At 43.4% G+C, this 15,729-nt stretch overlaps 1 protein-coding gene across 1 annotated transcript in view; it reads right to left on the reverse strand.

Moving 5' to 3' along the window:
• Nucleotides 1-15,729, reverse strand: part of glis1b (GLIS family zinc finger 1b) — a 65,820-nt gene that overhangs the window by 29,629 nt on the left and 20,462 nt on the right. Inside the window, exons 3-4 of the mRNA XM_076087737.1 lie at nt 9,000-9,192; nt 6,164-7,691 (exon numbers count right to left, since the gene is read on the reverse strand). Of these exons, the coding sequence (XP_075943852.1) occupies nt 6,164-7,691; nt 9,000-9,192 (1,721 nt within the window). The remainder of the gene's footprint in view (nt 1-6,163; nt 7,692-8,999; nt 9,193-15,729) is intronic.

The following is a 15,729-nucleotide window of genomic DNA, read 5'->3' on the forward strand; positions in this document are numbered from 1 at the left end:
TTAATTGTAGCAATATTTTCAAGAAATGCTCCACTGCTTATAGTGTGAAATTTATACCAATATTGTAGGCTGTAAAAAGGTTGTTTCCCTTGCGTCCTCACATGGGTGTCCATAATGCATGTGCATTAGTATCTTCCTTTAGCTCTACCTGACAGTTGGTAGCTTGATCCCAGCTTACTTTACTTTACTAAAAGTTAACATTTTTTGTTGTAGTAAATTGTGATTTATAATTATAATCCAGTTGCAGAACCTCTGCACCAGCAGTCTCTTAACCTGCAGCTTTAGACATACAAACTTGTGACGCATTTTGGCACAGGGTAGCATGTCTTGAGCAATATGTTACTATGCTAAGAATGGTATGTTCATTCTTTAACATTTTGTCACTCCAATAAAAACATACCTAAAAACCTGTTGACCCGTTGATAGGCATCATACAGACTGAGAGAGAGAGAGAGCTACTGAAAAGTTAACACTGAGTTCAAAATGTAAAACTTTTGAGGTTTTTAAATCTTAAAAATCAAATAAATAATTAAGCTTGAACAAAACTAGCACAGTCCTAAATTCAGATGGAAATGATAGATAGTAGGAGTGAAAGAGAGGCGTGCTGGACTACATTGACTGGAAAACTTTTTTTTCGTCCTGACAAGAAGTTGGCCCGGCCCACTCCACAAGGAAAACAAGCAAGATCCATCCATTCAGGCCTTTCATTCGTATGCCAAAACACCAGTCGCAGAGCCCCTCCGCCAGCACTTCCATCATACCAATATCACATATGGACAGTGTTGTGTTACTATTAGCAGGACGAGCGGACTGCCAAGCGGCACAGCAGACCTGACAGGAAGAAGGAGGATAACCACAGGATGGGGTTATGGGTTTGTAGAAATAAATTGGACTATCTAGCTACCTGACAAACTCATTTGCCTGGGGAATGACTGACAAAGTTAATTCTGGAAATGTTTTAATGGGTAGCAGAGGCATGGGACCTTCTGATAAAGTGCTAAAAGTTGATCTCCGCCAGGTCTTTATTTGTACCTGATTAGTTCTTTGCATTTGTGCCAATTTAACCGACTTTAGAAGCTCCGTTTCCTCAGCGTGCAGTTACTCCTGACATACTGAATCAAGGCCCTTTCTCGCCTATTGACCTTGATTACTTTCAATGAGCCATATACAGACCTCTCTCCTCTCTGGAGTGAGAGTGAAAATGTCAGTGTACAGCCTGAGGAACTAGTTATTCTGGCTGATCCACAATATTCCTCATGTCAGTTTAAATGTCTGCATGTTGTTGCTATGTGACGTCGGGCACGCAATTCTGGAGATTTCATCAGTTTTAAGTCAACTGAGGAATGACAGGCTACTTTAAAGAATGAGGAAAAACATTTTGCAGAGATAACAATCATATATGTGTATGTATGAGCTTCTTTAAGTGGGCTCTTTAGGATTGTCTATAGTGAATCAAGCTCAATACATTTTCACTACAGGTAGTTTTGGGCTTCGGTGGATCAGAAGCTCGACTCTGAGATTGTGGCCTCTAAGTTGTCCAGACAGGCCAGAGTGTCAGAGGCTCATACGGATACAAACACATTAATATCAACGTCACTCGCCGCCCGCACCCAGTGCCGAGACGGCTCCAGTTTCACGCGGCATTCAGAGGAAAAGTCGGGTCATGTGCTGAACCTCAGTTTTAATTAGCTAATGGCACTCCCTGTTTCATCTCCTGGTCTGAGCTGATTGCTCACAAAAGACTCCATTTACCCTGAAAACACACGCCATCTTGGCACTGACCCGCACTCTATGCCTCCACGTCTGCTGCCGAGGGATTTTGCCACTCTCCCTCCAAAAATCAGTCCAGTAAATCTAAATATATAAATTTGCTGGTTTCAAAAAGAGGAAATTCCATGATCCAAGCTTCTTTTTTTTTTCCAGCGGGCCTTAGCGTCCAACTTTCCTTCAACAAGTGGTTTGAGTGTGTCAGTGAGTGTTTTGGTGTTTGTCTGTGTGCGCTCACTTGTGTATGTGTTTGGACAGGGTCCAATTAAGCAGCTAATGCAGGCTGTTTTTTAATCATTGTAAAATGGGCGGGTGGCTTTCTGTCTTGCCTTTGGCTCTAACATATGACCAACACTAAAGTATGTGAATCTACCCGTTTATGGAGGAATTTTCTTTTACTTTGAAATAATTTGTCAATTACATCACATTGATGGTATGAACCCTGGGAGAAGAAACCGGGAACTTTGATCAAATAACAAAAAAAAGTGATACTGTAAATTACTATGAACATGGTGCAAAATGTTCACCTCTTTAATTAATGAGATTTAAATCAAACCTAGTAAGCACACCTTCTCAGCCAGGTGAAAAAATACCATTTCAAATGAAGCCATGATATTGTATCCAAGCCAAAACTGTCTTAACAGCACCACCATCGTCATCTACAGCGCATACTTCACCTAAACTGTGCTTAAAAATACTGCATTCCCTAAAAGATTCTTACTTTAAAATTCTGCATGTTAATAAAGTAGCGTAGCAAAACCACTGAATCAGGTTTCATGCCTTGAATCCTTCATCCCACCATAACATATCCTAAGCATACTATTGTTTTTAGTACCAAAACAGCTATGCCAAACTAACCACAAAAAGTGCGCAGGGCTGTACTCCTGCCTGAAGTCGTGCCTTGTAAACGCTCCGTCCCATCCACGCAGACAGCGTCGTGGTTTAGGAGGATATTAGTTGACCTTCAGAGCTCACAGACCAGTCTTCAGACACTTCAAATCCGCTCGGCCGGCCTCTGACAAAGCAGAACAATATCGAAGTCTGGGACCATGTCAGGGCTACTCTTGCAGGATATATTTTTAATATTTATGCAGACACAGGAAAAAAATGTAATAAACTGAAACAACAAGTGAATTAGGCATGAAACACAACAGGATATTGCAGAGAGATTATGTTGTTTCCTCTTCGCCTGTGTGTCCTGCAGTGCTTGCCTGCCCTACACAACAGCCCAGGGCTCGCTCTAATTGGCGGCGAGAGGGAACCAAACATATTTTGTGGAAAGGGAGCAGAATTTTTTAAGAGCTACAAAGTCTACATCTACATTAGGAAGGAACTGACTTTTTTTTAAACACAGAATTTCTTAAAATATGAGCCAGGTACAGACTGTGACAGGCTCATGCAGGGGTCTGGGTATGACTTGTGATAATGACTTTTTCCTGCCAAGACGCAGCATGAAGTAAACGCTGTGCAGCTGTATGAGGAAAAAGAGATACAGTATATATATTGAGAGAGGGAGGCAGAGGGAGAAAGAGGAGAGAGATGTGTTATGTTTGGATGTGAGGAGAGCCATGTTTCATGAGCGACCGTCGGAATCTGCTGCTGGAAAGATAATAAAAGGGCTTAGCTCTGTTTTTTCTACAGCATTTGGTCCTAAAACAGAATGTCTCATCTGCTTCCTCTGTACGAATTTCTCAAATTCTTGAAATGTCTTTGTCTATTGCATGAGCACAGCAAACACAAGAGGCATCAGGGCTAGTGACCAGAAACGATATAAGAGCGGTGATACACAGGTAGAATAAACTCAACCATGGCAGGACTCTACAAATGTAACTGGTCCTTTTTGTGTTCATAAATTGAAGTTAGGCCTCATAGGGCGCTGTTCTAACTGCTTTCTTTAATGACGTCAAATGATTAGGCTTGTATCAATAAGAACTCTTGCATTCAGCACTAATTTGCTGTATTTCATGTTGTCATGTAGATAGAATGGACTGTGTTTGTGTGTATATGATGAATATCACCCAATCATTTCTGGTGCTTCACAGAATAAAAGGATATTTTCTTTGAAATCCCAACATATTTGTCACATTGTAAATTGATTTAAATAGTAGTAAAACATATAAGTTGTCATGAACACTGTTATGCTCATCTAACAGCAGTAACAAAACAATGGACAGCTGATGCAGCTTAATCACACGTCCTAATCAACTGATTTAAAAGGACGTCTCTCGTGGTCGGGACTAAGATGCAAGGAGAGGAGACGAAAAAAAGGAATTAAGGCAACACGTTAACATATTGAAAAGCACCCCTGGTTTCCTATAAGTATGTAGTACTTACTTAAACCTGTATAGACTATATACAAACACAAACACAGTTACAAATACACACAGAGAGTGTGTTTATTTTCTCTGGCCCACCAAGTTTATCTGCTGAAGTCCCAGATCAACATACATTCAATCCCTGCTGATTCAAGGTTGAAAACATTTCACATTTCTGTTTATGCTCCGTCGGAAAAGCCGGCGTGTTACAACCCAACGTACTGTACTCGGAATCAATACTTCCTATTGTGAGAGTCAATGGAAACAATATCCCCATTTTCATATAACTGCATGGCCGTGAATACGTGCGCTTGTGTGTGTGTGTGTGTGTGTGTGCTTGAAATGAGGGTGATCGGGAGGTTACGGTGTGTAGCAGCGTTTCACAGTGCCTCATGTCGACAGACAGAATCCAGTGGCTCCTCTACACTGGGCCGAATTGTTCCAGTGCTTACATATGGTAAACATCTCCAAAAACACACACGTACACACACCTCCACAGTGACACATTCATGCATACACCTACACCGCATGAACATACAAACATTCACTCAGTGTCTATTTGCTGTGTGTCACCCAAATGTCACTACAGCTCTCGGACTAAAAAGCCACACCCGCACAGCGCTACAAAGAGCAACAGCAACAACAACGGCAGGAAAAAAAAGGATGAAAGCCTTTAATACAACACACTCCTAAAGCGTAATTAACAGCTGGGGAACGTACAATGCAGCAAATTACTTCCAAATGTTTTGTTCACACTGGGCCAAGGAAGCAGAACACTAATAGCCCGGAGTGACGTAAAGCAGGGAGAACAGCAGCAAAGGTTGAGTTTGTGTCTTTTTGGCTTCAACCGGCGTTCAGCTCAGATGTGCACTAACAAGTATCAGAATTAGTCTGAATCAAATGTCTTATCCAACTCCTAAGAAAACGGCCATTGAATACAACTTTCTGTTGAGAGACCCTCACCTCAGCTAATTTGACTAATTTGCCACTGTTACTTAAAAGAAGAAGAAAAAAATCCAGGTCTTGTTTATTTCTCTAAGAACAAAAAGGCCTGGAGATAAAACAGGTGCTGGAGCAATATTGCAGACTCAGTTTTTCAATAATTAGGATTTGGAGGGGTTCCTGAACTTGAAGAGGACCACTTCTGACAGGGGCTTCAGGGGTGAAGCCGTAAATTGAGCAAGACTAGCAAATGTTACCGACCGTCCCTTTGTGGCTCGCTTCTCCAGACTACTACATTTCTCCTCATGTTTGGCTTGGATATGAAGCCAACTCACTTAATACTTGTGGGACAGCTAAACATTTAAAGCTCCCATTTAAAAGGATCAAGTGTAGGCATTGTTTGGTTATGTTCACCATGTGTGTTGGCTTTTCATGATCTGAATCCCGTCTCAAGAAACAGAGTGCTCGTGAAAATAAACATGGCTTCGCCCTACACAAATTGTGGACTAATTGTGTATTTGGACAAAATTATTCTTACGGTTGGAGGGCTTTTTCCATTTGCTAAGGGACGCGGGGGAGTGACAGCTTGACATTGATTAGTGTGTTGACTTGTGGAATTGGAGCCTTACCTGTAAAGAATACAACCACAAATCTATTTATACTGACGAGGTAGTGCTCCTCTTACAGCAGCTCATATCTCCAGAGGAGAAAAAGAATCATTTTTTTACCTGTTCCACTTAAAATACAGGAATTACAATCATAACTGTTTCTCAACCAAAACAAAATACAGGTTTCTGTTGAAAAGTAATCAGCAGTGAAGCAAGTCCAGTCATGTTTTTGGACACAATTGACGTGTATTTCGTTGAGGAAAAATCCTCTTGAGGGACTGCATTACTCTGTGAAATATATAATATAATATGTGCTCGTGTCGAATTCAATTTTTTAACAGATGGTTGCAATTATGGGACAAACTAGATTCATATTGAACCAATAAATACAACCAAATACTTGATGACGATGACTATGAGGGGATTTACAACAATACTGGCTATGTTGTGAATATGAGTGACCACAGGTGTCTGATCTTTGGGGTGTGGCATGTGTTTGCTGGATAATTTGACAGGATTATGATGACTCACCATACACTTGTTAGGTTTCTCTCCGGAGTGGACTCTCATGTGAATGAGCAGTTTGTAGCGGGCGTTGAAGGGCTTGTAGCGACGAATGCAGCCGGCCCAGAAACAGGTGAAGTCCTCACCTTTGCGCTGGTCGATGTGGACTTTCTCAATGTGCCTCACAAGCTCCTCCTGCTGCTCGTACGCAGCACTGCAGTCAATCCAGCGACACACCTGCTTATCAACCGCTGCTCCTCCTCCGACTTCTTCCCGCTCTGGGGCCGTGTGAGACCCAGGAGGGCCTCCAGAGGTCGGTTTGAGTCCCAGGGAAGAGGTTGGTGCCGTTTGCTGGCTCTGGTGGTGCAGCAGGCCCCCAGGACTGGGCCCCACGTACTGGTGAAGGTGGTAGGGTGGAGGCATAGTAGGGCGAGAGGGGTGGTGAGGCTGACGAAGGTGTCCGTTGCGACCACTCAAGTGATGGTGATGATGATAGTGGTGCTGAAAGAGTTCGTCTTCGCTAGGAGAAAAATCATCCAGCGGCTCCTGTTTGAGGGCAGCCCCTGATCTTTGGCCCCCGTCAAGGAGAGCCCCAACTTCTGGCCCCGAATGCAGCATGCCAGACATCAGGGCCCCACTCATCAGTAGCCCCAACCCGTCCGAGCCTCCTCCTCCTCCTCCCACACCTCCCCCGGCACTTCCTCCCGCCCCACGCCCCGGCAGCATGGAGCCCCGCTCCTCACAAAGCCCCTGGCCCTGCTCGGGCTCCACTGATGACACTGAAGAGGAGGACGATGAGGAGGAGGAAAGGGACAGCAGGCAGGTGGCAGGTGAGGATAGCTGACAGCTCTCCTGTAGCGTGGCCTGCTGCGGGCTGCCGTGAGGTGGGGGCCTCTGAGGGGCTTCCCGTGAGCAGGAGTTAGAGAGCGGGGATGTAGAAGAGGAGGAGGAAGAGGAGGAGAAGCCGGCACTGCTGGCGTGGTTGGGCGAGAGGTTAGTGCGGAAACCGTTGACGCAGGCAACCATCGACATCTGGGAGGAGGAGCAGAAGATGGCGGTGATATTGATCTCCTCGGAGGAAGTGCCAGTAGCCAATGGGGAACCTGTGGCAGCAACGCTGCCGGCAGCGGAGGTGGACGGTGAGGCCAGGGACAGGCAGCGTCTCCTCAGACTGCTAGCACTGAGCAGCCGCGCTGAATGACGGGAGCCAGTTGGGGACAAAGCCAGCGGGGAGGAGCCATCTTCATTATTAAACGGTTGAACTGCGTTCCCTGACACAGCGCTACCTACACCGCTCACAGTGCATACGCCACCACCGCTGTTGCTAACTCCAACTATATCGTCCCTTGGCATCCCCAAAACCTGGCCTGCCCTGCAGTTCTGAAACCCGGCCGGAGAAGTGCTGTGGACCCCGGACGCTGAGTTGGAGATCTTGTAGCCCATTGAGTTCTCCTCTTTGATTGGGTAAGGGAGTGAGGAGCGAGTCCCGTTGGCACCACCGCAGCCCAGGCCGGGTGAGGCCCCCGGCAGGGTCCTCTGGAAGGCAGAGGAGGATCTGTAAGGAGAAAAACACACAAAGAGGAATATGAGCGCCATTAGCTCACAGGCCGATGACAGATACCGGCTTGTTCATCCTTCCCACCGGCAGCACAGTCAGAGTTTAGCCTCTTGCTAACCCCTCCTCCTCCAATCATTCTCTCAGTTTACATAAAACTCCTATCATCCTAAATGAGTCCCACTGATTGAAAATAATTCAACCAAGTCTTTCCTACATCATAAGGGACCTTAGGGAAACACATATTAACATTGAGTAGGATTCAGTGACTTAAGGGGATGTTGGACACTTTGTAGTATCCACTGCTGCTGATGATCCAGAGTGTTTTCATGAAAAAATGAAACAGGATCTCCTGGTAGTGAGAGGATATGAATGGGCATTTATGACTAAGAATAGAGAGAGGGGGAGGGATGGATGGCTACTGAGACCGAGAGGCCACTGGCTAGTGTGTCCATCTGACAGGCTTTGTTGACACAAAGGGGTTAAACCCAACCCAATATTGGGGATAAATAGGGAGTCACCTGTTTTGGTGGCATAATTGCGGCCTATGAAGGGTCACCGTTTACAATACTGTGTATTATGGTGGGAATCTTTGCCTCACTGAATGGGGAACCCAGGTCAGATTTCTCCATGCGTCGCTGTGATCTCCTACATAATCATTCCTGTCATTTGGCTCATTATGGATTTTGTCCAAAGCCCCTGAGTGATGTGAGAAGAGCTCTCTTTTCTCCGGGCTGTCTCATGAAGGTATCTTCTTTGTCCCTTCCCCTGAGCGCGATGAGGGGAAAAAACAGAGCTAACGCTAGCTAGGACTGGAGAAAGCCACTGGCAGACTTTGTCATCGTTGTTGTTAATAAAGACTTCACCCCCCCCCCCCCCCCCCCCTCTCTCTCTTTCTATTCAGGAGCACCATTTCCTGTTTGGCTATCGTGAAAATATTGAGAGACCATATGAAAGAAGTGAATGGCTGTCCAGGAGCACTTTGATCGGATGAGGAGGGGAAAGAAGGGACAAACCCCACAACAGAGAACTTTACTTAAAATTCTTTCTGACTGGACCGAACGGTAGTCAAACAGGAGAATCGCATTAGTGTAACATAAATGTTGTATTTTGGACCCCATCGTTGTGTTTTATGAGAGTGGGTAAAGCTTTCCAGCTACATATGTGTACATCTGGTTCACAATAGCAAAGATAATGAAAAACACATTGTACCTGTATATTTTCAGTAATACTACACCCAACAGGAAACATTCAAAACTAGAACAGGAACAAAGTTACGATAAAACGGCAATGATAGTGACAGTTTACCTGGTGTCTTGGTGAGGGCCGTCCTGCAGAATGAGGTCGGGTGTAGGTCTGTTGCTGTGGAGGCTCTGGGTGTAAAGCCCCCCTAAATGACCCCCCACCAGCAGTGGTAAGCTCTGCCCACATCGCATCAGGGCGCCCTCGGCGTCACCCAGCTCGGTGTCCAAATCCTTCTCTGAGCAGTAGGGAGTATTCGCTGAAAGAAGAGCAGAAGAAATATCACATAACTAGCTAAATCCTCAATTTGTGAAGCTGAGCAGTGACCCAATGTCACTCTCAAATTAAAAATGGGCTACGCAGAGTGAACCCAGGGATCTACTGACTGCCCTGGAAGAATAATCACTTCATATGGGATCCATGCCATCAGTGACATGTTGAAATCCTATTAGATTATGCATATTCTCTTGAGGAACAATTGTTGGCTGCCACGACTGTAGTATCTAGTGATATATGGAGAGCTCTATGGCTAACTGATGACAGTAAGAATAACGTCTGAGAGATTTCCTGCCAAATATTATTACTGGAGTAATTGAAGAATTGTATTCCAAAAGGCGATGCGTCCTTTTTGCAAAAATAAACAAACTCAAATGAATGTGCCTGGAAGATCCAGCCAGCAAAAGTGTAACCAATGTATACATATTAAATCATATGCTGTCCTTTGTATTTACCAACAGTTGTTCTAATGCTATTAAATCAATCATTTTGTAAAAATGGTGACCTCACTGATTGATTTAATTAATTTGTCATTTGGTAAATTGGTAAATTATCAGTAAAAAATAATTATATTAAAAGAGTGATGAAAGTACTCGGTGATCTAATCTAGACGTGCTTTGTGAAGGGCAAATGGACTTGCTTTAGATTATTGATGATGTTTCATTCAAAAGGCTTCTTAGGTTTTTTTCTGCAATAAAAAAAGGAACTATGGTGGAGGAATAATTTATAACAAATTACCATAAATACACATGACCTGTTTGATGAGGAAAATTCATTGAAAAAAAATGTTTCTAAATTAAAACAGCTTTTTATATCTGCATTTACTTTTTTGGATCAACTATAGTGATTTTTCTTTTTATCATTCCAGCCTGACTATTTGAGAAGACATAAAGGCTTTATGAATGGGACCCAAAACATAATAGAAATAGGAAAGAGAGAGATGAAAGTGAACGAGGGGAGGGCCTTGATGTATGAGGAAATATTTGTGAAGGGTAAGCTGATATCCCCACACTCTCATGTGTAGGCGACCACGCGGCCCCTGTTCCAACTTTCCTAACTCAATTTCTCAAATTCAATTTTCTCCTAATGATGTTTTTGACAATGTTATCACACACCATGAACTATTATTAATAAAGTCACCTATACACCCTGTATGTGGGAGAAAACATAAAAAAGGTACTGGTGGGAACGGATAAGGTAAAACATGAACTAAATCTGAAAAGAGTCAGAGAAATATTCAACAAAAATCTGTAACAGTTGGAAAACTAAAGACTAACAAAGGAGAAAGATATTACAACATGAGGAACAAATGGCGAAGGAGAGTAAACAGTAGAAGAGAGAAGGGGGGGGCTGTTTTGGAATATGGGAAAAAGGTTAGAAGGACGAACAAAAGACAAAGAGAAAACAAGGGAACTTTGTGAGCCATGTTATCCCCAGTGTAAGAAACATCTTTTCACACATCCCTCCTACAGTGGATGTATCCTTAGTCTCCTCTGCATTTGTCTTGTCGCGGGTCATGGCTGAAACACAAAGAAGTAGAGAAAAGGCAAAGCGAGCAACGCAAACAGTCGAGTATCGCCGTGGGACCGTTGGAACAACGCTGGTTTCACTCAAAGCCGTTAACAGAAGGCAAGATGTCTTTCAGCTCTGGTCTGTTTTTAAGCAATACAAATCGCTGTGTTTATCACATTTTGGATTGTTCCATCTTTTTTGTTTGACTTTTTTTTCCTTGCTTGTTGGCCGAGCGCTTACAACTGTGTTTCAGTATGAACGTTTCAAGGCCCGCTGACGTGAAGCCAAGTGCCTGCCTCAAGTCAGGAGTAATTCAATCAGGATGGCCAGAAGTGACATGAGTCAGGATGGCGATGACTAACATCATCAGCGATCTCTTAATTAGGCATTTATTGTCCATACACATGCACGCAAAAACAACAAAAACAAACAAATAAAACCATTGTCATCATAAAGCACTGGATGTCCTGGCAGTCGGTCAACGAGGCCTTGACTGAATGCACATGCTGTCTCTCACACACATATCTTAGTCACCACTTAGTCCCAAACCAGGAAGCCCGCTAAATGTAACCCGAATTATGAGACAATGCTCGCTGTTTCACAACACAGAGTGGATGCTTGCCAGGAAAAGTCCACCATGTAAATGAGTCAGACATGAAGAAAAGACAGGGATGATCCCATAACACTGATTACCTGTCTGCAGATGATTCACTAAAACATACAAATAGTACAACCATTGTTTTCCAGCATGATTTTTTTCAGGGAAATATCACTTCACTGCCAGAACTCATTGAACTGAGGTTGCTCTGAGCTTCGTTTTTGCATGTATTTTACAAAACACTACACCTAATATTAGGACTGGCTATTGAACCTCAATATCATTTTGGTATCAACTTCTGAAATTTGTCTCAATTCACAAACGGAAAGCGGGCAAATATCCTGTTACATTCACAACCTTGTTTACTTTTATTTTATGGTCACTTTTAAACTATTTGATGCAAGCAAGAGTTTTGTACGTCCGTTTGTGTTTAGCCGACATAATTTGGAACCTTACACTTCTTTAAGGAGCTTTATTTAATAGTCCGAACATCGAAATCGGATCTTGCCCTCTAAATATAAATTAAATCACATTGCAAGGGTTTTGTCAAAATTATATTTATATTTCTGAAATATGGTATTGATAAAAGTCCGGCATTGTATCTGCACTAGTATCAAACATTTTCAAAAAAGTCCCAACCCTGCCAGGTATGATCTAATACTGAAGTACATGTTCTCTAAGAGAACATAAGTACATATGTTTGGGAATGTTGGATTAATAGACCACCATATTGTTTGGTTAAACTGCATCTACATCAGGCAAGACTTTACGTAAACCTGTAATAACAGATATTTTTGGCCACTTGGAGGCAGTGGATATAGAAGCTGTTAACACTGACATATAAAAATTTTTAAAAAAAAGATGTTGCTCAAACACCTATTTAAACATCCAGCAGATACATAGCAACATTAGTATTTGTTTGGAGTTGTGTGAAATGTGTTCAATACGGAATGCAGAGCATATCTATTGTCTCCACGCAGCTCTCAACATGGAGACGTCTGAGCCGGCTGCTAGGAGCTAACGGTGCTAACAGCATGGACATCGCAAACAACTACAACAGTGCTGACAGAGCTAACAGTGTTTACCCGAGGGGGGAACAGGACTTCATTCTCTGCTCAGGATGCCATTACTCCACTATATCTTTACATTGCAAATAGTTGTTTGCTGCTCTAATTTGTGGCAGAACCATTGACTGGACTGGAGAGAGACACTGAGTGTCACTGAAACAGAGACTTTGAAGTTATTCGTTCTATTACAAGCAGGTACCCTTGCCTGTGCTCCTGTATCCAACGTTTATGATGACGGCTGTGAAAGCTCAAGTGGACTCGCGTTACTCCATCCTAGAGACACCTTCTTAGTGTCTCCAGGACGTTAAAGTCGGAGTGTTACATGAGTGCTAAAGGTCTTGCTGCAGAAAGTTAGCGCTCCAGTGATTTAGAGCTTTGCTAGATTAACAGCATCAGTCATGCTCTGGTTTGGGAAACGGGCTCCTCGACATATGGTGGCTTGGATGGGACCCAACAGTAAATTCAGTTTATATTGAATGTGCCATGGTAATTTAGCGCTGAACATTTCATTGTGTGTTAGAGGCTAGTTTGATCGGGAGGTGGAAGCCAGAAAGAGCATCGGGCTTAGAGGTGAAATGTTAGCGATCCAGCAGCAGTGACTGGAGGAGAGAGAGTGTACGATGTGCGTGTTTGTGTGAATTAATAAGTGAATGAGTTTGAGAATGTGAGAGGGATGCGCATTCTTTTTGTGATTGTGCAGAGTTTATGGGTGGTCTGGTAAGCAGATGTGTGCTCATCATACTTTACATTCCTTTGGCTCTGGATTTGAAATTTTTCCTTGTTCATTTCTAGGGAAAACTTGAGCTGTTCCAAAATCCTTAGTGAGTTTTTTGACCACTAGTAACTCTATGGAACAATGTCTTTATGAGTCTTTGTATCATGCACTTGCACAAGCTCACTGGTGACACGGTACCTGGTTTCACGCTATTTCACAGACCAACAATTGGTGGCAGTAGCATGCAAAGCAGCATAGCAATGCGCCCATAAAGGCAGGACACCAGAAGACCAATATCAAGTTAACATGGATGTACATTATACAGGTTTAAAAAAAGTCCAATAAGCAATCTCATAAATGTTTTATGATAAAAATGCATTCACCATGTTTGTTTGCCCTCAAGGATACACTTGTAAGGAAACACTGAATATAAATATTTCTTCGCTTACACGAAAACTTCACAGGGGACTTCTAAATCAAGCTCAATCTGTAGGCACAGCAATTTAAAATAAATCCTTGCATTTACAGGTAATCTTTGCAGATTATCCATGAAAATTGAGTTTACTATTGTGTCCAACTCTAGTGAGCACCTTAGAACAAGCAGGGTGGCGATACTACTCAGATAAAAACACAGTTGCAAGCATTCAGGCCCAATTATGGGTGAGGCTGTAAGGGCGTGAGATCAGGAGCAGAAAGAAAGAGGTAAGATGGTGCCAGAAGCACCGGGGGCAAATGTTGTGTTCAGGGAAGAGACCATGTACAGATGTGCTGGCTCATCCTCACAAAGAACCACTGAAGTCAGCATTGACAACTAAAGACGCAGGCACAAATAAGGACTCTATTGTTATTCGCCTCTCAAAACACCACCCTAAAAAAAAGAAAAAAGCACATTTTGGACTGTGAGCAAGAAGCAATCCCCGTCGATAACATGGTGTCTAATAATACTCTGTTACATCTAAAGTGGTATCTTCCGTTCCATAAATGTCATCACATGGTATCTATTGCTCTTCCTCCTCTCCTGTATAATTAAAGTAGCCCGTTCTTTTCAGTGAGCATCAGTGCAGGATGACAGTAAACTGAGGAGCTCAGTGAAACATATGAGAGGAGAAGTCAAATTAAAGGTGCAGTATACCAGTTTGAATGCTCCATTGCACACGAACGCAATAATGAATGCTTCAAACAAGAGTGTAATTATAAAAGGATAAGCGTGGTTATTCGAGAACTTGTTTTGGGACATGTATGATTATTTTTTGGCTTAGGGTGTGGAGGGAAACAAGGTTCCAATCACCCTGCAATACGCCTGCTCTGATGTCATCCATTTGTCACGCTTTCTTCTTGTCAAAATCCTGTGGGAACACGGCGCACATAAGCTGTAAAACTCAGATGCATCACGATCGCGGTCGGAAAGTGCTTTCTAATCCGGGCTCCTGCTGATTAATGCAGCCACTGTGACCATGGAGGCTAAACAAATAAGACAATAGACAGGAACAATGAACGAATGCAGACCCAATGATTCTGATGACTAGGGCTCGACTCACTCTTTTAGTGGAAGGTTACGGTCACTGTGACGGTGATTACATTGATGGTTGAACACGCTTCACATACTGGATGAATTTCACATTGGGGGATCACGGCCAGTTAAGGTGCGCTGTAACTGTACACCTATTCAGGCTGCCTCAGGCGCTGATGATCAGAGTCATGTTCAAGTTCAGCAGTGTTGTGCCTTGGCTAAAAAACTCTCCCCTGACCTCGGTGACTAATAAATGACTAATAAAGCAGAGCAGACACATGTCTCCAATCTGGCAGAACTTAACCCCTCTGAAACAACATGGCTATTATCCCAAGAAACGCAGTTATGACTGCATTACCATACAAAGCATTCCAGTCCATACAGTAAAGATCAAACCACATCATCACATAGTTAAATATGTCGCTGTCTCCCTGAATGAACCTCCCTACTTCTCGCACTCCCTGGTACCATTATTCCTCCACAGACAACACCAGTCCTCCATCTGATCAGCAGATGGTCTGGACAGCATTATTAAGTGTAATTGGTGGTAATCTGGGGCGATTTTTTATTTCGGTGACACTTCATTTTCTATAATTCTCGCCTCTCCCTTTTAAGTCACCTAAGCGTTGTGTTAAGTGCCAGAATGAGACCGTGCTTGTGCCAGCGTTTAATGCGTTCAAGTCTTCAGAGACATGCAGGCCTCAATGAAAAGCAGATGTGCAGATGGATGGATGGTTTCGAAAGAGTAAAGGGGAGCGATCAGAGGTGTACTGTACTTAAAGCAGGAGGCTGTTATGGGGGGGGGGATGTCAGGAGTGGGATACAAACATCTGAACCCAAGGTACAACGATCTGCCAAAACCGCAAGACAGATGCCTCTGGAAATCCAATGCGACACCTCAACTGGCCCCACTTTGGCTCCATAAATCATAACATTCAGCACCTAAACAGTTAATAACGATCATTTTACTCCCGTTTGCCCCAACAAACCCCCACTTGCCATCGGTCTCCCCCTCTCTTTCAACATGAGACAGGTCAACAGCTACAAGTGTGTGACAGCCGGCTGCGGGACTTTGGAGAGGGACGCTCTGGTTGCGCGTCTTGTCTGCTGCAGATGTT

Source organism: Anarhichas minor, unplaced genomic scaffold, assembly GCF_050575085.1.
Source record: "Anarhichas minor isolate MPS153535 unplaced genomic scaffold, ASM5057508v1 ptg000010l, whole genome shotgun sequence".
NCBI lineage: Eukaryota > Metazoa > Chordata > Actinopteri > Perciformes > Anarhichadidae > Anarhichas > Anarhichas minor.